The sequence below is a fragment of the Zalophus californianus genome, chromosome 1 (genome assembly GCF_009762305.2).
Source record: "Zalophus californianus isolate mZalCal1 chromosome 1, mZalCal1.pri.v2, whole genome shotgun sequence".
Lineage (NCBI taxonomy): Eukaryota > Metazoa > Chordata > Mammalia > Carnivora > Otariidae > Zalophus > Zalophus californianus.
The window spans coordinates 146383567-146405703 of record NC_045595.1 but is presented as its reverse complement, the minus strand read 5'-3'; the positions used below and the strand labels follow the sequence as shown (position 1 = coordinate 146405703).

Below are 22137 nucleotides of genomic sequence, written 5' to 3'. Positions count from 1 at the left end.
CCGCCGACAGCGAACACGCTTGAGAGGAAAGACCCGGAGTTTTCCTCACAAAGAGCCGCGGTCGTCCGCGAGTGGTAGCGCCCCTCGACCCTCAAAACCCCCAGCCCGCAGCGCCGCCCGCCCCCACTGCCCCTCCTCAGACACAGCCCCGCCGAGGGGACGCCGGGTCCCTCCGGCTCAACCACCGCACCAGCTGGCGCTCCCCCTGTCCCCGTGGGCCCTCACTTGGTTCCGCCCACCCGCAAGGAAAAACTCAACAGACAACTGCGGCCAACCGCCCCTTCCCCCACAAACCGCGGTACTCGGTTCCACCCACACCCTCCCCCCACTCCCACTCGGTCCAACTCGGCTCCTTACCCAAAGACATATCAATTTTGTCAAGGTTTTCATTGCTGCGGGCTTTCGGCTGCGGCGGCGGTGGGGTCGCCGTGGCTCCCACTAACCGGGTACCAAACCGGTTCATGGCTGGGGACGTCGCGCTGGAACAGTCAGCGGAGAAGGCCGGAGACCGAGGCCTGCCACCTCCCACTCACGCACGCAGACTAGCTGCACCGAGGGAGCGCGCACGCGTGCTAGCGGCGCCTTCGCTCTCCCACCCGCGGCTGCGGGAGGGGAGAGGGGCTACAGAGACGAGCGGCCGGCGAGAGCGGCCCCACGCCCGGGCTTGCTCTTAGCGGCCCTTGCCGGACAGGAGGAAACATTGCACCCGCTAATCTGGACGCTTGCAAAGGCCGCTGTTTTAGCTGTTCTCCTTTCCAACCAATTTGGGGGATACTGGACTCTTGAGCACCTCAGGATCGCATGCCTTAAATGAGATTGTGTTCCTCCGTGTCCTTCGACTCCGTCCTGCTTCAGAAAGGCCCCCTAAGCTTTGATACACACGAACCTTTCACACCCCACTGCAACGCAGCCTCAGAGGCGGGATAGACCCCATAAGGGCTTAGATTGCAGAGCTCCCCTCTCCCAGGCAGCTCCTCCACCTGCAACATGCGGAGTCGCCACGTCTGGATGCAGAGCAAAAGCTGCAGTAACAATTCTTGCGTCACCTTACCAATAAAAGCAAATGCTAACGTTTCCTGCATCTGTACCACTTCTCAACCGGCACTCTGAAACATTTACACGGTACTAGCTACCTTAATAACACCTCATCTTCCCTTAGGAGGGGGGTAAGTACCTCTGCTTGTTTGGCTGCATTTTTCTCTAATTCATTTGCGCTGGGAATTGATAGGATTCGTTTTCTTTCTAATCATCCTTGTAGGAAAACTTTTTAATATTTTATGAATTCCTGCATAATAACTTTTTCCCCCTATTTACAAAACATGATATTCCCTCTCTTCTTACCTCTTTCTCCTCCTCCAAAGCAACTGTGCTTGTATGGGAGCATTTAGGTTATATCACCCTCATAACAGCTTAAAACTATCTAAAGCATTTGCATCTAAGGAAAAAACCAGGGACAGGTATTCCGTCCATTTAGAAATCTCTGCCACCTTCCTCCTGTCCACTTCCTAAAATTTCTTTTTGCATAGAGGTGAACCAGTGACCTAAAACATCTCAAAACCACGATAGCCTGTACTTAATTATTTTTTTCCCCCAGACAAAAACAAAACCACAGAAGAGTGAATCAGCTCAGGACACACCTATGAAGGGGTGCAAGAAACTTTAATGGTAAAGGAAGGTTTGGACTAAAAAGCCCCAAGAACAATATTTGGCTTGTCCGGGAGAGTAGCATATATGCTCTTAGCACAATGTGCTTGATTTTGTTACTATTCCACCCAACAGCCACCACCCCTGCCCTGACTACTAAAAACTAGGGAAAATGGGTTATAGAGATAAAAGTATGAGAGAGACCTAGGTTTTACTGAGTGGTACCTTTTTCACTCACTTCAGTCATTCACTGTATGAACTTGGGAGACTGTCTGGATCCCATACTCATCTGCAAAACAAGAAGTAGTTATACTAAATACATACATCATGCATAATTATTCTTGGATTTCTTATGGTTCTAAAATCTACACATGAAACATTTTTCTTCACAATATCATTCTCTCCCTAGAAATTATTTCTATAATCTCTGCTTATTTGTGGAAGTAATCTACAGGAAAGAACATTAGGCTAAGTTCTTAATGTTATGGAAGAAAAGTAATGCATTTAGAGTTTGGATGCATTTTGTACTTCAGGTATTCATAGGACAGATAAGAAAAATCCCAAATGTATAAAATCCTACCCACCACCAGTATATATAAAGGTTCCCTTTTATCCTGATCTTCTCCCCAGAACTGAAGCTCGACTCCAAATCTCCTTAACTTTAAAGGGAACATGCCCCAATGTTTCATTAAGCAATCCTAGCTGTTGTGTTTCAGACTTTGAGATTTCCCCAAAGGCTGAGAGTCTGAGTCTCAGAGTAGTCACCCAGATTCCAAAGGGAAAAACAAGGAAACGAGAAACATTGTGCAAGGATAGGTCAGTCACATCAAAATAGTAGAAAACAAAACAGCAACCTGAGACACATACAGCAAAAGTGAAGTGGAAGACAAACTGAGAAATCAGAACTGGGGCTCATCTAAGAAGTAGATCTGCCAGCCATAAGGGCTGGAGTTAAAAGGTCAACTCCTCATTTTCTGGGGCATGAAAGGCAGTTATTCATTTAATTATACAATCATTGAGCACCAGGCATTGTAATAGGCTCTGGGGATAAAATGATGAGTAAAGATGGATTCAGCTCCTATCTTCATACAGTTGCAGAGCAAAAAATAATTTTTTTTGAGTAGCTACTGTGAATAAGTACAGTAATGTGCCGGACACTGAATATATAGTATACAGTAGTTCAGCAGCTTCATCTAAGTCAGAATAAACATGGAATTCAAGTACCTGTCTTTTCAGAGGCTTGATTTCATACAGCATACATAAGACAATGTCTAGAGTTGCCAGATAAAATATGAGATTGATTACATTTGAATTTCAGATAAATAATGAATAAATAACAAATTTCTCTACTACAGGATGTTGCATGCCATATTTAGGATATATTTATATTAAACAGTTATTCATTATTTATCTGAAATTCGAATTTAACTGGGAGTCTTATGTTTTTACTTTTGCTAAATCCGGCAACATCATACCTTCTATCAACATGTGGCTCTCTTCTCAAAATGTGCATAGAGATCTACATTCTCTTCAAACGTAAGCACATTTCATGTATTTCACTCCTTAACTGATTTTTATTAGTTTGATATTTCTTCTAAGTCCCCTTTTTTTCAGCTTTATTGAGGTGTAATTGATAGATAATAAAAGACACATATTTAAAGTGTGCAGTTTATATGGGCATATGGTATATAGACCTGCAAAAACACCACCATAAAGAAGATAATAAATATATCTGTCATCCCCAAAAGTTTTCCTGTGCTCCTTTATAATCCTTTCCCCAACCACTACTTAAGCAACCACTGATCGTACAGATTAATTTGCATTTTCCAGAATTTTATATAAGTAGAATCATACAGTATATATTCTTTTTTTAGTTTGGATTACTTCACTCAGCCTAATTGTTTCCAATCTGTATGACTTTTATTCTTTTGCTCGCCTGATTACACTGCCTGGGGACTCCAGTACCATATTTATTTTTTTATTTTAAGATTTTATTTGTTTATTTGAGAGAGAGAGCTTGAGCAGGGGGAAGGGAGAGGCAGGCTCTCTGCTGAGCAGGGAGCCCAATGAGGGCTCCATCCCAGGACCCTGAGATCATGACCTGAGCTTAAGGCTCAGGTTCTGGAAAGCCAGGATTCCAGAGTCATGGGGCCTTTAGGCATTCTTTCTTCTCCCCCTGCTTCTTCTCCCTTTGCCCCTTGGCCTCCTTGTTCTGGGATCAAAAGCCATGGCTGGCCTCTCATCTTTCTCTTTCCCTCAGGAGAGGATCCATTCGCTTAACAGACTGAGCCACCCAGGTGCCCCTCCAGTACCATATTTAAAAGGGGATGTGAAATGAAGATCTTTCCCTCATGACAAACCCTGGGAGGAAAGCATTATCTTTCACCATTATGTTAGATTTTTTTGTAGGTGCCCTTTGTCAGGTTGAAGAAGTTTCCTTCTATTCCTGGTTTCCGGAGAGTTTTAATCATGAGTGAATGTCAAATTTTATCTAGTATTTTTCTGCACCTATTGAGATGACCAAATGGGGTTTTAAAATTTTTATTATTATTATTTTTTTAAAGATTTTATTTATTTATTTGACAGAGAGAAACACAGTGAGAGAGGGAACACAAGCAGGGGGAGTGGGAGGGAACCCAGTGCAGAGGGAGAAGCAGGCTTCCCACAGAGCAGGGAGCCCGATGCGGGGCTCGATCCCAGGACCCTGGGATCATGACCTGAGCTGAAGGCAGACGCTTAACGACTGAGCCACCCAGGCGCCCCTAAAATTTTTATTATTTTTTTCAAATGTTGAACTACCCTTGCATTTCTAGGAGAAACCTACTTGGTCATGGTGTATTATCATTTTTATATATTATTGGATTTGGTTTGCTAATGCTTTGTCAAGGATATTTTTCTTTTCATGAGTGATTTTTTTAAAAAGATTTTATTTATTTATTTGAGAGAGAGAGAGAGAGAGAGCACAAGCAGTGGGAGACAGAGAAGCAGAGGGAGAGGGAGAAGCAAACACCCTGCTGAGCAGGGAGCCTGACGCAGGGCTCAATCCCAGAACCCTGGCATCATGACCCGAGGCGAAGGCAGACGCCCAACCAACTGAGCCACTCGGGCACCCCTCATGAGTGATATTGATGTGTAGTTGCCATTCCTTGTAATGTCTGTCTGATTTTGGTATCAACTCTTGCTTTTCAGAAGAGGATTTTTGTACTTTTGTAAATTTATAAAAATTATATTACACTGGGATATTAAGGGAGTTAGGTATAATTTGTATCACCTGTAGGTATAGTATGTATTAGGTATAGCTATTATCATTATGCCTGAATCCCTTAAGCTACTTGCATGCGCAGTACAGTTTTTCTTCTCCTTGTTGCTCAGTTCTTTTTTTTTTTTTTAAAGATTTATTTATTTATTTATTTGAGAGAGAGAGAAACAGCATGAGAGGGGAGAAGGTCAGAGGGAGAAGCAGGCTCCCCGCCGAGCCAGGAGCCCGATGAGGGACTCGATCCCAGGACTCCGGGATCATGACCTGAGCCAAAGGCAGTCGCCTAACCAACTGAGCCACCCAGGCACCCTTGCTGCTCAGTTCTTCTCGTTCTACCCCATTTGCCAATGTCTCTGCTGCAGTAACTTTTTCTTTGCCACTTTGCTATAGCTTCCTGTTCCTCTTTGTGTTGCCCTTTTCCTTCGTTCTAAGCTCCTCTCGCTGTTCTAGTCTTCTGCTTTTTAATCTTAGGATTCATTCATTCATTTATTTGTTCAAACAGAGTTTGAGTTCCTACTATGTGAAAGATACTGCTACAGTACGGTGATACAGCAGAGCAGAACAGCAGATACCTGACAGGCCAGGTTGCAGGCATAACCAAAGGCATTACAGGTCTCCGTGTCCCTGACCATCAGTTTTCCCTGACTAGAGAACTTACTCTGGGTGGGCAGGTGACCTTGAAGTGGAATTCTTACTGGACTCAGGGGTTGGATCTCTAGTTCACTCCTTATGAGGCTTTGTCTTCTCTGGGCAGGGTAGGCATCCTGTCAACCAAGGATTCTAGTCAATTCACTGAATGACTAGTTGTGGAATTTTCTGAAGTTACATAAATCTGTGTAAGTCACAGTTTCTCCTTATTTACACCATGGTTTCCTTTAAAAAATATATCCTTGATTTGTACTAGACAGTTTGGTGGTCTAGGAAGGTTCTGGAAAGCCAGAATTCCAGAGTCATGGGGTCTTTAGGCATTCTTTCTTTTCCCCATGCTTCTTCTCCCTTTGCCCCTTGGCCTCCTTGTTCTGGGATCAAGAGCCATGGCTGGACTCTCGTCTTTCTCTTTCCCTCAGGAGAGGATCCATTCTCTTGGCTCAGGTTTATTCAGCTAGAGTTTCAGAGAGCTGAGACAGCGACATATTGAATATTCTTTAAATGTGTTAAGGATTTGCTTAGCCTAGAAATAAGATTTTTATTTTTTTACTTTTTATTTTTTAAAGATTTTATTTATTCATTTGAGACACAGAGATAGAGAGAGATAGAGAGAGAGAGCATGAGCAGGGGGAGAGGCAGAGGGAGAGGGAGAAGTAGACTCCCCGCTGAGCCAGGAGCCCGATGTGGGGCTCGATCCCAGGACCCTGGGATCATGACCTGAGCTGAAGGCAGACGCTTAACCATCTGAGCCACCCAGGCGCCCCTGGAAATAAGATTTTTTAAAAATTTCATTGTAACTTCTTAATTTCTGAATGTGTATGCATTACCCATGGATGACAATGAGCTTTCCCATACAATTGAATAAATTAACCAATACTGAATAGTTCAAAGTGGGTGGAAATGTTGCTGTGAAGACAGACTAGAACCAGTCAATAAAGACCTGGCAAAATTCCTCAAAAGCTTTAAAAATCATCCCATTTGAGAGGTGCCTGGCTGGCGCAGTTGGCAGAACATGTGACTCTTGACCTTGGGGCTGGGTGTAGAGATTACTTTAAAAAATAAATACAATCTTTAAAAAAAAATAAAGCTTATAGCAGTTCATATCAAATGGGATTTTTTATTTATTCATTTATTTATTTTTAAAGATTCTATTTATTTATTTGACAGAGAGAGGCAGCGAGAGCAGGAACACAAGCAGGGGGAGTGGGAGAGGGAGAAGCAGGCCTCCCGCCGAGCAGGGAGCCCGATGCGGGACTCGATCCCAGGACCCCGGGATCACGAGCTGAGCAGAAGGCAGACACCCAACGAATGAGCCACCCAGGCGCCCATCAAATGGGATTTTTTTTTAAAGATTTTATTTATTTATTTGAGAGAGAGAATGAGAGAGAGAGAGAGCATGAGAGAGGGAAGGGTCAGAGGGAGAAGCAGACTTCCTGCTGAGCAGGGACCCCCGATGCGGGACCCGATCCTGGGACTCCAGGACCATGACCTGAGCCGAAGGCAGTCGCTTAACCAACTGAGCCACCCAGGCGCCCCACAAATGGGATTTTTTAAAAGTAACCTCCACAGCCAACCGGGGGCGGCTTGAAATCACTACCCTGAGATCGTGAGTAGTATGCTCTACTGACCAAGCCAGCCTGGCAGCCCTATAAGCTTTATTTAAAGAAGAGAAAAGGAAAAAAAAGTATTTTGGTAAATCAGTAAATTTGGTAGAGTCAGTGACTTTGTTTTGGCAAAATTGGCTAAAGACTTCTTAAAATGCTAAACTCTGGAAAAAAACAGAAATTAACTTAAAAATATATTCAAAATTAATCATTATAAAAGAAGAAATTTCCAAGTGAAACACTAAAATTTTCATCACATTGATTTTAGGATGCAGTCATGAGAAAACAAAACCATACTAAACACTAAAATTTTCATCACATTGATTTTAGGATGCAGTCATGAGAAAACAAAACCATACTAAAATCCTTGCCTATTTACAAAATCTAGAAAAATGTAAACATAGTGTAATACCGCTATACCCTTCACCAAGATTCACCGGTTATTAAAGTTTTGCCACATTTGCTTTCTCTATACAGACAGTCCCCAACTTTGACAGAATTTTCTGACTTTATGATGGTATGAAAGTGAGATGCATTCAGTTGAAACTGAACTAAGAATTCTAAATTTTGATCTTTTCCTAGGCTAGTGATACTCAGTAGATACTCTGTCATGGTGCTGGGCAGCAACAGCCAGCCCAGCTCCCTGTCAGCCAGGTGACCTGGTGGATAAACACAGATACATTTACATCTAATCTGTACTCATACAGCCATTCGGTTTCACTTTCACTATTCAATACATTACATGAGATAGTCAACTTTATTATTAGATAGGCTTTGTGTTATAGGATTGATCAACTGTAGGCTAATCATGGAAGTGTTCTAAGCATGTTTAAAGCTAAGCTATGATGTTCAGTAGGTTAAGTGTATTTTTTTTAAAGATTTTATTTATTTATTTGAGAGAGGGAGAGCATGAGCAGGTAGGGAAGAGGCAGAGGGAGAAGCAGACTCCCCGCTGAGTGGGCAGCCTGATGTGAAGCTTGATCCCAGGACCCCAAGATCATGACCTGAGCTGAAGGCAGATGCTTAACCGACTGAACCACCCAGGTGCCCCAGGTTAAGTGTATTGGGTGCAATTTCAATTAATGCAATTTCAATTAATATTTTCAATTCATGATGGGTTTATTAAGATGGAACCCCATTGTAAGTGGAGGAAGATTGGTATCCAGATACACAGATAGCTGTAATTCTTTATTTTTTTTTAAGATTTAATTATTTGAGAGAGAAAAAACGAGCACAAGCAGGAGAAGGGGCAGAGGGAGAGGGAGAAGTAGACTCCCCGCTGAGCAGGGAACCCGACGTGGGGCTCGATCCCAGGACCCTAATCATGACCTGAGCTGAAGGCAGACGCCTAACCAACTGAGCCACCCAAGTGCCCCCCAGATGGCTGTAATTCTTATTTGTTGTTGTTGGACAATCTGAGAGTAAATTGCAGACATCAGGATATAGAATATATCTCTAAGGATATTCTTTTACATAATCATGCTAAAATGATCAAATTCAGAAAATATAACATTGATGCAATTCTATTCTCCGATGTACAGTCTATATTTAAGTTTTGCCAATTATCCTGATAAATAATTATCCTTTATAACATTTTTTTTTCCAATCTAGGATCCAATCCAGGCTCACATGTTGCATTTCTTTGTCCTGCCTCTTTTGTCTCCTTTAATCTGATAAAATTTGTCAGCTTTTCTTAGTTTTTTATGATATTTATATTTTTGAAGATTGAAGGCAGTTTTATATAGACTGTCCTTCAATTTTACTTTGTCTTATTGTTACCCTGTGATTAAATTCGGGTTATTCACTTTTGTCACGAGTACTATGTAAGTGATGCTGTGTCCTTCTCAGGACTTAACGTTAGGAGGCACATGATGTCATCTTGTCTTATGGGTGATTTTAACTTTGATCACCTAATTAAGGTTATGTCTGCCAGATTTCTCTTTTGTAAAGGTACCTCTTTTTCCCATTTCTAATGAGTAAATGATCTGTGGGGAGATAGTTTGAGACTGTATAACTATTCTGTTTCAGAACAAATTTCATTAATGGCTTTAACATCCATTCATGATTCCTGCATGAACCAATTATTACAATGGTGGCTACAAAATACTGATTTTCTAAGTCTATTATTCCTCTACATTCATTAGTTAACATTCTACTGTGGAAAACAGTTTTCCCTCCCCCCTTTCCTTCTTCCCTTTTCTATTTATTTAATATTTGCATACTTACTTATATATGCATGTAAGTTTCCATAGAAATTCAGACTCATCCTGTGTTCAAAAATTCTCTTTTGAAAAGCAAAGGGGTAAAGAGTGTAAGGGCTATGTTTGCCTTTGAAAATACTGTAGATGTGTATATATTTCATGGATTAACTCACGTTGATGCTCAAATTGTTTTTGACTTGGCCAGTGGGAGCCATTCCTTAGCTTTTAAAATTTGAATATTTTTAAAAATGTTGCTAAGAGTAATTTTAGTGACTATAATAAAAAAAGAACATATTCATGACTATAATTGATATTTGTTGAATATATTTAAGAAGACTACTTCCTACTTCTTAAAGTAAGATGAAAACAGAGAGGGAGGCAAACCTTAAGAGATACTTAACTCTAGGAAACAAACAGGGTTGCTGGAGGGGAGGTGGGTGGGGGATGGGGTAATTGGTTGATGGGCATTGAGGAGGGCACTTATAATGAGTATTGGGTGTTATATGCGAACGATGAATCGCTAAATTCTACCCCTGAAACTAATATACAGTATATGTTAACGAAATTGAATTTATATAAAAAATAAAAAACAGACTACTTAAAACAAAATTTTGGCAAATTGGTAAATGTAATGAGCTTTAAAAATCCATTATTTGAATAACTGATTCTCGAGTGAATTTGGCTTTCTGCCATTGGTACTCTAGGACCTATTACTGTTTGTATAAAACTAGCATCCTGGCGATCTTGAAAACAAAAACACTGATCAAGATCAAACAAACTTCTTCAGGTTTTTTTTCTTTTACAATATTACCTCAGCAAGCAGTTCCAAGTAAGGCCATTACTTTTATGTGACTTATTGAACCCTCATGCTAGATATTTTTTGCATATTTGACAGTTTTTGCATTTGGGCCTCAGAAGCACAATATTGGATTAATTACAATCCTTGGTTCATGACATACTCTCATCATTTTCCATGTATGGCCCATTCTCATTTGGTTAGTTAATTATTTTATTTTAATTTTTTTGTTATTTTAAGGAACTAACTATAATTAGTTATAACATCATAACTCATTATTTTGAAAACTGTGCACCTACCAACCCACCACTCAAAACAAAAGCTGGAATAGACAATAGCCCTATGACCTAGACCTAGAAGTTCCACTTCTAGGTATGTACCCGAGACACCTCTGTTTATACGCAAGAGGGCACATGTAAAAGAGTATTAGTAGCAGCAATGTTTACAATAGCAAAAACCTGGAAACAACCCAAATGCCTATCATCAAAAGATGGCATGAATAAACTAGTGTATTCGCACAATGAACTATTATATAGCAGTCAAAATCAATGAACTACAGGGACACATGATCATGTGAATAAATCTTATCAATGTAATATTAAGTAAAAAAACTAAGGTCTCAAAGAATAAACCCAGCTCAATATCCTTTTTATAAAGTTAAAACACAAAAATTTAAAAAATAATTTCTAGGTATGTAAATTGATACAAAGAAACTATAAAAGGGGAAGCGGTATAACCATAAAGCAGGGACTCAGGATATGGCCATCTGGGGTGAGGGAAAGCAGAAGGACGGGACAGGGGGACACATGGCTAATGTAGGTTATTATCCTATTTATTAACTGACTGCTTGAATTATGTGTAAACCCAGACTTGGGTATAACTTTTCCCAGAACTTTTACTACACAACGCTCTGAGACTTTTTACAATTTTAGCTCTAGAATTTCCTGATAAAGCAGACTTTCATGTGAATATGCTAGGATCATGTGGCATTAACTTGGGATTATCCTGTATGACAAAAATGAAGTTCATACATTTGTAGAAATAGAGGGAAAATCCCAGTGATTAACACTGCCCCTTTCTAAAAAAGTATAATCCTTTAGTAGGAAACTACGAGAAAGTTTGAACGAAGAGTATTTTTTATATAATGGAAGTTGGAAATCATAACTTGGATTTAAAAGCTCCTTCATTTCGTATTTATTTATTTATGATCTTATTTATTTGAGAGAGAGAGCGAGACAGTGAGAGCGGAAACACAAGCAGGGGGAGTGGGAGAGAGAGAAGCAGGCTTCCCGCGGAGCAGGGAGCCCGACGCGGGGCTCGATCCCAGGACCCTGGCATCATGCCCCGGACCGAAGGCAGCTGCCAAATGACTCAGCCACCCAGGCGCCCCTCACTTCACTTTTAATTCACAAAAAAGTTTTCTCAGGTTTGAAAATTCCTGGAAGTTATATATTATTTTTAATAGAGTAACTAGTTTTCCAGGGAGCTAACCTAGATATCCCCTTCACAGAGTAGTATTGATTCTATTGCTTTACCATTGCACTAATCCCAACCTCCTTGTTCCCTACTGCCCCAGTTCAGGCCTGAACTTGCAAAATAGTAACCCAAAGACACATTTAGCCTACAAACTTTTTTTTGGCCTGTGTAATGTTTACAATAAAAAAAAATTGTTACCAATATTTAAAAAATGAGAAATTGTACTTAAAAATCGCAGACTCCAGCTTCTATTGCAAAATCAGAGTATAAGGCAATTCTAGGCCCATATGCCCATTTTGCAACATTCAATTATAGAAAAGGTGAGAACTTCCTTCTTGGATGAGCTTTCCAGTTCAGAGTTTCTGCCACTCTCCTACAGCCAGCTCACTTCACTCATTGGCATTACCTGCTTGGTCTCTATAGGGATTTTCAGTCTCCTCTCCTATTCATTCTTCCACTCTTACCTCCAACATGGTACATACCCCATTCCCTCTCCACGTTGTCAAAAGTAGTTTTCTAAGCAGGTTTGGTCAAATCACTTCTTGATTTGCATATTCTTAACTTGCTCTTAATTGTTCTAAGGATAAAACCCAAACTCTTTAGAATGACACTTCATGATCTAGGGTGTCTGCTCAGCAACACCACTCTGTTCCCCCACGTCTTTCCAGCTCTTATTACTGCTCAGAACCAGTACTTCCCAAACCAGCATGCTTCCTTATGCCCAGGCCAGTTTCCACTTTCTCTTCTCCTGGCTAATTCATACTTATCCTTAAAAACTCCACTCTGACATCAGTTCTCCAGAAAACCTTCCCCAAAAGCCTCTCCTCCTGCTTTTCCTTTGCAACCTGTGCTCTTCAGCTTGTGAGCTCTCCATTCAAATACTTGAGGTCCTCAAACATCACCGACAGGTGTTAAGCCAGGGTAGGCAGAAATGGGGTTAACAGTACTTGGATCAAGACCAGCGTTATTCCCCAGTCTAGACTTCTGATGCCGTCTGGCCCCAAGCGTGAAGTGTGACAGGAGCGTGCAAAGTTTTGCACCCCTACGTGTTCCAGAGACTAACGTTCACGTTCCCCGCCTAGTGTACGCCCGCGAGCACGCAGCCAGGGTCTTCATCCGCCGCGAGCGCGGCCTCGGATTGGACAGGGCGGAGCATGCCGGGAGCGGCCGAGTCTTCGAAGTGCTTGCTGGGAGTTGTAGTTCTTGGAGCCGGAAGTGGGGGTGGCAGGGCTAGAAACCGCAGCTGAGACAGCAATCACCGCGCCTGCTGTCAACCCGGGTGTAGTGCATCACCCTGAGCCCACCTACCGAGGGTGCCTCCTCCGTTCCCTGGGGCTTCGGGAGCCCTGAGGGACGAAGCGGCAGGGACGCCTCCCTTCAGAGAGGAGGCGACGTCGCAGCCCCGGATGCGTCCAGAGGGCGCGGGAATGGAGCTCGGCGGCTGCGAGGAGCGCTTGCCGGAGGAGAGCAGGTGGGCTGAGAAGGGCCCGGGGCGTCGGGGGCAGATGGATGCACCGAACCGCCGGGAGGGTTGGGAGGGCTCGGAGAGCACCGAGAGAAGTGTCGGGCATGATAGACTTTAGGGCGACTGCTTTGGGCGACTTGTTTGGGAAGAAATTGTGAGAAGAGGGGCTGTCAGGGCGTGGATAGGACGGACGAGGGAACGGGTTTGATGAGTGTGGGTAGGATATGCTGAGGGCAGGGGGAGCAGGAGAGGAGGTGGCTGTTGAGAGGTGCTTTGGTGATATTTTACAGGCCAGAGTCTATAGATAGGAGTAGGGCTCAAGGTTGATGGCCCAAGTGAAACTTGGCGGTGACAGCATGTCGGACCAATATTAGGAAGGTTGGTGTTGTAAGAATTTCTGGGCGCAAAGGTTAGGCATTATGACTGGCGTGGAAAGAACCTTAGGCAGGGACAAATGTGAGGAAGAAGACGAGAAGGAGGGCCTGTGTATGAAAGTGGACGATTGTAATGGCCCATGGTGTGGGGGAGGGGGCTTGCTAATGAAACTAGAAATTGTGTGCGTGCCTCTGTCAAGAGTGGCAGGATCTCTCTTGTCATTTCCTTTTCATCTTCAAACCCTTCTCTCCTTCCCCACAATGCAATTAAGCAATTTCACATTTATTTATATGCAACTATTGTCATCCAGTTCATACCCTTTAGAAATGGGGAGGATTCAAGATTTTAGAAACTGCTTTGACTAAATGGTGACTTAATCTCTGTGTAGGTGCTTCCCATATTTAGGGTTTGCTTCAGTGAGAAAATATCAGCAGGGGGAAATTAATGAGATATTGTGCCCAGGTGAAGACCTGGCTGTTTTTAAGTTTGACTCTTCTTTTATGTACACTGTTAGCTTGTGGCCTGCTGTACAAAATATGGACTGACAAGACTGGGTTCCTGCCTGAGATGTGTGAATGATGAGTTCACTGAAACTGAACATCTTACTTCCCTTTTCCATGTTTCAGTTTCTGCTTATGTATATTTGGCTATTTATTCTTCTTCCAGATGTCTGTGAAATGCTTCATGTGAAAAGTCCCATATAAATTTTAAACAAGTTTTTGGTTCCTTTTTCTTTTCCTTTACCAGTTCACGTGGGAGAGCCTGGGTTGGAAATTCAAGCTCACATTTCCTCCCCATCTAGTTGGGATAGTTATTTATTAAATAAACCCTTATCACATGCCAGGCACTGCTTAGGAGCCTTACAAGTATTAATTTATTTACTTCTCATGACAACTGTATGATATAGGTATTATTATTATCCCCATTTAATAGATGAGGAAGCTGAGACATGAACAGGATAAATAATTTGCCAAGTTCCTACAGTGAAACCTGGTGGAACTGGGATTCAAGCCCAGGCAATTTGGCTTCAGAGTCTGCACTTTTAATACTTGCTCTATGCTGCCTCTCATGCTAATATACTGGGACAAAGAAATGTATGAGATAATGAATTTTATAGCATTCTTTGCCTATCATTCAAGCCAGTAGGACAGCTCCTTTGCAGGTATATTTTTCTCTCTATTATTTTTTCCAGGCTTGCCTCTTTTTTTTTTTTAAAGATTTATTTATTCACCAGAGAGAGAAGAGAGCGTGCGCGTAGAGCAGGGGGAGGGGCAGAGGGAGAGGGAGGGAATCCCAAGCAGATTCCTTGCCGAGTGTGGAGCCCAACACTAGGCTCAATCACAACCCGAGTTGGTCACTCAACAGACTGAGCCACTTAGGTGCCCCTCTAATGCTTGCCTCTTAACCAAGAACTCTAGTCAAAATTTAATTTCTGCAGTGGGACTATCCCCACAAGGTCACTGGTATTGCTGCTATAGCCTGCTCTTTGTTGGTGGCTGATTAACTCAGAATGTGTTGTTTAATGAGGCTTCATGGCACCAAAGGCCTCCTTAGCTCCAAATAGACAACTGGCATATACATACCTGTGCCTGAGAATTGATGCATTGTGGCTGGGTCATTGCTAACCTAACTTTCTCTGGTCAATAAAATACCCAATTCAGAAAAAAATCTTCATGATGAAATGGCATCATTTTTTTAAAAGATTTTATTTACTTATTTGAGAGAGTGAGAGAGAGCATGAGCAGGGAGGAGCAGAAGGAGAGGGACAAGCAAACTGTGCTGAGCACGGAGCCCGATGCAGGGCTCGATCCCATGACCCTGATATGACCTGAGCTGAAATCAGGAGTCGGATACTTAACTGACTGAACCACCCAGGCACCTGGAGATGGCATCATTTTTATATATAAAGGTAAACTTATCAATATTTTTTCTGAAAGTGGTTGATGTAGTGAAATGTGCATAAGCTTTATAACCAGATAGACCTGCATTTGAATCCTAATTCTACTACTTAATTTGCCTCATCCATCTGAGCGGAAAATATAATGCCTTCCTGACTGGTAACTTGTGAGGTTTTGATAAGACAATGTGCATGAAACTCTTCATGGAGTGCCTGGTATGTGCTAAGTGCAAAAAAAGTCTACTTGCTGTCTCCTCCCGTTTTCTTGAAATAAGATGGGTATGTGCTTTTCTGGTTGCTGTTCTCAACTGTACAGCTTGTTCTTCCTCCTTCCATGGCTCCTGTGAGTTCAGCACACTGAGGAGGGGGGTGTTAGCCTAGCTTTTCACTTTATCCTTGGAGTGTAGTTATTTCATAGGTTCCCTTAATTTTCATCTAGCTAGTCATCACTCTAGCAAAATGCTATACTGCTTAGGGATAATGCTTCTCTTTCTTTAGTTGGGTAGTGAGTGCCAGTTGTTTGGAGGTTGTCTGGTGAAACTACTAAACAATGAAAGCAATGGTTCTCCTAGCATTGCTCTGCCACCCTAGACTGCTTGGGGTATGCAGTCTGAACTTGGAACCCAGCTATATGCAGTTTTCCTGGTGCAGTGATGCAGATAGAGTCAAAATTCAAGTATTAAAATACTTTTTAGTGTCTCCAAACTGAGCTCAGTCCATTGGTTAAAACCTTTTCATCTTCTGTTCTCTGTCTCAGTTAATAGCATTTTTCAGTCAGCAAACCCAGAAGCCTCAAGGTGAAATTTGATACTTTCCTCTTCATTTCCTATATCCAGGCAGTTTCCAGGTCCTATGAATTTTTGTCCTGATTTTTCTCTGGAAGCTTTATTTTTTTTTCTCCATTTCCAAATATATTTGCTTATATTACTAAAAATTCCAGGGAGTAGTATGGCTCCAGGCATGGCCAATGGTAGGTACTTAACCGAGAATTTGTACCTATCCACGGGCTCCTCTTCCCTATGTGTTGACTTCATTCTCAGGCAGACTTTCTACAGGATAACCCTAAGCAATCCTAACCGAAACAAAACAAAACAAAAACAAAACAAAGCAATCCTAATAGGTATAACAAAAGCAAAAATTCGGAGGCTGGCTATTTTTGGATTGACCTGAGTTATGTTCCCCTTCTTATAATGAGGGTATGGGATATGCTGCTCTGTCAGGCCTGAATTACGTGCCCAACCCTGGATCTTGAGGCAAGGGTATACTTTCTTGGAACTTCATGGACCAGTGTAATTGGCAGAGGGGTGATTCCCCTGTGGAAAAGGAGAGTTCTGTTCCCAAAAGAAAGGGACATGAATTCTGGGCATATAGAAACAATAAATTCATCGAGGACCCTTATTATCTCTTATTGTGGACTCTCTCAGTAGCCTCCTAACTGACCTTCCAGTCTGAACTTTGGCCCTCATTCCAAACAGCCTCCACATAGCCACCACCTTAATTTTTTGGAAGCAGAGTTACTATAGTATTTTGTGTAGAAATGTTTAGTATTTTCTTATAGAAAAATAGAAAATAGTTAAAACTCGTCCTTGACATTTAATCTGTACTTTAATCCCTACGAAGTTCCCAGTTACAAAACCGTGGCATGCACTCACTCTTACATGTTCTTCCTCACCACTCTCATTCTTGCTTCTCCACATTCCCTGGAGTCCCTCCTCCTTTGGCTGGAAGGCTATTAGTCATCTTTTAAATAATGCTCCTTTAGAAGGCATCCCTGACCTGCCCTTTTCCATATTTCTTTGTAACACTTCTCTCTGCATAGCATAGTTATGTAAGTGCCCATTTCCCCCATTTCATTCTGAATACCTTGAGAGATGGGGACTCTTCCTCTTTACCCACCCTAAGCCCAGTGCCTAACATAATCGACATTCAATGAATCTTTATTCAAGGAATGGAAACCTTAACAGTTTGGTCATGCCTCTTATGGTTGGGCAGGTGCCAGTGGTACTGTTGCCTTTGGAAGGGCCTCTTTTTTCCCTTTCTCCCTATTCGTTTTCACCGTTTTACATTTATCTTCATTTTCTATTTTCTTCCCCTTCTTTCTCTTTTTTCTTTGACCAAGGTAGGGGTTGACAGTTTATATAGAACTAGTAGTAAAGCAGGAGGATCAAATAATTTTTGAGCAATCCATACTGCTAGTCCAGTTATTAGTACACCTACCCTCATTGCCCATTGCCCCCCCACCCTGCAACATACTCTTGAAGCTTTGTTGGGGGGGGGGGAATGCTATTGTCAGAACCCAGGAAAGAGAGGCCTATCAGCAGATGGCAGGGACCCGAAGCTGAAGCTTTTCCCAGTATCTATCCTCCCTACAGCTGTTCCCCCCCCCCTTTTTTTTTAAGATTTATCCATTTATTTTAGAGAGAGAGAGAGAGAGCACAAGCAGGCTGGGGGAGGGGCAAAGGGAGAAAGAGAATCCTGAAGCAGACACTGAGCTAAATGTGGAGCCTGACGTGGGGCTTGATCCCAGGACCCTGAAATCATGACCTGAGCCAAAACCAGGAGTAGGCTGGTTAACTGACTGCACCACCTTGGCACCCCTGTTCTGTTTTTTATAGCTGCTTTATCACTTCTCTTATTAAATGAAGTCTTTTTGTGTGTGTTTTGTAATCTTTCCTCCCTAAATTTTACCAACCTACCTGAGTGGTTATAGACCACTTCTGTCCAACATAATAGCTACTTGCCTCATGTGGCGATTTAAGTTTAAATTAATTAAAATTAGATAAAATTTAAAATTTCAGTTCTTTAGTCACACTAACCAGATTTCAAGTGCTTAATGGCTACTGGGGCTAGTGGCTGCCATAATGGACAGCACACATACAGAACATTTCCAGCATCATAGAAAGTTCAATTGAACAATGCTGTTATAGATTTAATTCTGAGTTTTTCAGAAACAACTAGGTCATGCTTACATGTTTTTAGTTCCTTTGCATCAGGCTCACTTGAAGTTTAACCCACGCTTGATTGAGAGGAGAGAAGATTATTAAAGGAAATCATAAATTATTAGCAACTAAATAGGGACTTGACAAACTTCCTCAAAATTTATGGGGCCATGAAATTCACAGAAATCTTGCTAGATAGTAGGAGTAAAGAGATGATTGATTTTTTTTTTTTTTACTAGAAAATAGCAGAATCCCATAACTTCTAAAAGATTCTAAGACAGTCTCCTTATGAGCTTTCTCACTTGGATGCTTTTGCGAAGAAAGCATTAAGAGCCATAACATCATTCCCTCTCCACCCCCTTTAATACCATGACTTTATTTTTGCCTCCTCAAGAGTCCTTTGAGAGTTTTAAATTTTTCAAGTTTTTTTTCCTATTTGTTCTACTTTTATTATTTGCTCACTATCTTATTGCTTTCTGGCCAGAGAATATGCTTGTATTTCTTCTGATTAGAAGGATTGATTGACTTTTTTTTATTGTGTGTACCTTAGTACAAGGCTGTTTTTTGTGAATGTCCTATGCTTAAAAAAAAGTGTTGTTCAGGATGTAGCTTTCTAGATTTAAAGAACAACCTTATTATATTAATATTATTCAGCTCTTCTAGTCATTCTTTTACTTTTGGTTTTCATGATCTGAAAATCAATCTCCCATTACCTTTGTTTTTTATTTTCTATTTTCATTTTTTTAAGATTTTATTTTTAAGTGATCTCTACATCCAAGGTGGGACTTGAACCCACAACCCTGAGATCAAGAATCTCATGCTCCACCGGCTGAGCCAGCCAGATGCCCCTCAACTTTCTTTTTATATTTTCTGCAGTTTTTGTTTCATGTGTATGTTTTGTTTTACATATGTATACATATATAGCACATATATTATGTAAATAACGTATGTAATATATATTATGTAAATATACATATATATAATATATGTATCTAAGATTTATTTATTTTAGAGAGAGAGAGTGTGTGAGTGCACAGGATGGGGAGGGGCGGAGGGGGAGAGAGAGAGAGAGAGAATCTCAAGCCGACTCCGTGCTGAGCGTAGAACCCGACTTGGGGCTGGAACTCATGACCCTGAGATCATGACCTGAGTCGAAATCAAGAGTTGGCTGCTTTACGGACTGAGCCACCCAGGCCTTGTTTTATATATTTTGAGGCCATGTTATTAGATACATAAAATTAGTGAGAGCTACATCTTCATTATGGCTTCTTTGTCTTTTTAAATGATTCTTGCCTTGAATGCAACTTTGATGTAATACCATAATTTCTGCTTACCTTTTTGCTTGATTGGCTGTTTTATTTTATTATTTATTATTTTTTAAAGATTTTATTTATTTATTTGAGAGAGAGAGAGAAACAGCATGAGAGGGGAGAGGGTCAGAGGGAGAGGCAGGCTCCCTGATGAGCCGGGAGCCCGATGCGGGACTCGATCCCAGGACTCTGGGGTCATGACCTGAGCTGAAGGCAGTTGCTTAACCAACTGAGCCACCCAGGCACCCTGGCTGTTTTGTTTTAAATAGTTGAGTTTATTTCATTGACTTTTATCTTTATTTCATATCTGTTTTATCTTAATTCTGTCATCTTTTAAAAATGGTTTTTTATAATGTTCTTTTGCTTTTTCTTTGCCTCAGCAATATTTAAGATAATCTAGTTTTAGTTGTAATGATGATTAGCTTTTACTTTAAAGTAGTATCCCTAAAACTGGAGGCAACTGAAGCACTGTCTTTCCTCCTGTGCCTTTGCTCTTGAAGGGATGGTGTGTGCCTTCTTTACCTTGCTTGTAAAGCATTCTGCTACCCAGACAACATAAGATGTGACTGTCAGGTAATGAGATTGGCTTTCTTCTATGACTCAGGAAATTAACCTTATTGTTTTGCAATAAAACCTTCTATGTTTCTACCATTCCATTAAGTAAGCAGATTTTGAGTCTCTGTTATATACAAGGTATCTCCAAATCTGAGGAAGTCTTCCTAGCATTCCTGCTTAAGCAAGAGTACCCTGAGCATGATCAGGCCTTGGAATCTGTGCTTACTAAGAGGCAGTTTGACCCTGGTTTAAAATCAGTTGAGATGGGGTGCCTGGGTGGCTCAGTCGTTAAGCATCTGCCCTCGGCTCAGGTCATGATCCCGGGGTCCTGGGATCGAGCCCCGCATCAGGCTCCCTGCTCGGCGGGAAGCCTGTTTCTCCCTCTCCCACTACCCCTGCTTGGGTTCCTGCTCTCGCTATCTCTCTCTCTGTCAAATAAATAAATAAAATCTTTAAAAAAATAAAGTCAGTTGAGATATTCTTTAGATGCAGAGAGCACAGTGACAAGTCTTAATTTGTGTTGCAGACTGTCCAATCCTAGATAGTTTTTGGCAGATTTTTCTCTGAGGTGGAATGGGTAAGAAGGCTTTATTCAGGTACCCCTTCTGATGTAGTTGGAGTTATTATATTTGTGCAATGGAAATTCAAAGAGGGAAAAGGACAGAGAAAAGAGAAGGAATATCATTATCTACCCTTTGATGGTGCTTTCTATAGGTTATCAATTACACTGAGATAACTGAAGCTTAAAGAATTTAAATGGCTTACCCAAGGATGCATAGCTAGTTTGTGGAAAGCTAGGATTCAAATTCAGGTTGGCCTGATTATGAACCTTGTTCTCTTTCTGCTGCATGACATTTTCTCTCTCCTTCTTATCACAGCACATAAGAAATAGAAAAGACACGGTCTCTGTCCTTAAGGAAACAAACCACTTATAGCAATTTTTTTAAAGGATCATCAGGAGGAATGGTATATTGACAGCATATATTATGGGGTTTCTAACAGGAGTTATAGCTGGTCAGATTATTTAGAATATCTTAGGAGAAGGTTGAACTAGAGCTGAACCTGAATCCCTGAATGAAACAAGAAGCGTTCTAAGTGGAAATGTCTGCATAAATAAAACCATGGAAGTAGGTATGAGGTTGTCATGTTTATAATAGAGTGTGGTAGGGAGAGAGACTATTTTCAGATTGAGGAGTACTGAGTGGGAAAGTTGGTATTTAGATTGGGGATACATGATGGAGACTTTTTGAACTCCATACCGAGGAGTTTGTACAACATCAGTGGTTAGGTTTCTGACATAAGGGATTTTCCTTTTGGTAAATCTGCTCATTGTTGAAATTCAGTAAATTTGATATCATTCAAATGTAGTGTGATTGGTGAGGCATTTGTTGAATAGATTTGAAGTTACAGGCATGCCTAGGAGTACTACTTATTCCCCCGCCCAGACATTAAGATTCTGCTGTCAGCCATTAAAGAGATGGGACTAGCCAATGGTTAGGTTCTCCTAGGTGCCCCGGAGCTGAGAGACTATAGTAAAGTCAAGCATGTTTTTTCTATAAGCATTATTTACTTAAAAACATCATAAATATTTAACTGCATACTTTATTAGTTAAATACTATATAATTAAAACCAGAAAATATGGAGCCGATAAGAAGAAAATTAAACAAATTAAATGTGGTAGTCTTTTGTTACTTAAATGTTACCAATAATTATTTCACTTAACTATGTTTCCTCCACTTTAAAGAAGGAACCTATCACTTCTTTTCAGGGAGTGCTTTTTGGTATTAAAAGTCCCAGGTGTTTGCCTGACCACAGTCTTTTAGCATAAGATGCCCTTGACTCTTTGGGATTTAAAAAATCCTTGATGATACTTTCCAGCCTCTTGTTTGCTAACTTTGTTCAGATTCTTGATCTTTCATTAATTGCTAGAACTGTTTATGAAGGGCTAAACAGGGATGCCCGGGTGG

The 22137-nt window shown here is 41.3% G+C and overlaps 2 protein-coding genes across 10 annotated transcripts in view; one reads left to right on the top strand and one right to left on the bottom strand.

Moving 5' to 3' along the window:
• Window positions 1–601, bottom strand: part of FYTTD1 (forty-two-three domain containing 1) — a 28693-nt gene extending 28092 nt beyond the window's left edge. The window contains exon 1 of the mRNA XM_027586126.2: window positions 358–601. Within this exon, the coding sequence (XP_027441927.1) occupies window positions 358–463 (106 nt within the window). The 5' untranslated portion in view covers window positions 464–601. The remainder of the gene's footprint in view (window positions 1–357) is intronic.
• Window positions 602–12857: 12256 nt separating this feature from the next.
• RUBCN (rubicon autophagy regulator) overlaps window positions 12858–22137 on the top strand; it is a 61249-nt gene continuing 51969 nt past the window's right edge. For all 9 annotated transcript variants that reach the window (XM_027585804.2, XM_027585805.2, XM_027585802.2 and 6 more), the window contains exon 1: window positions 12858–13099. In XM_027585804.2, the coding sequence (XP_027441605.1) occupies window positions 13035–13099 (65 nt within the window). In that variant the 5' untranslated portion in view covers window positions 12858–13034. The remainder of the gene's footprint in view (window positions 13100–22137) is intronic.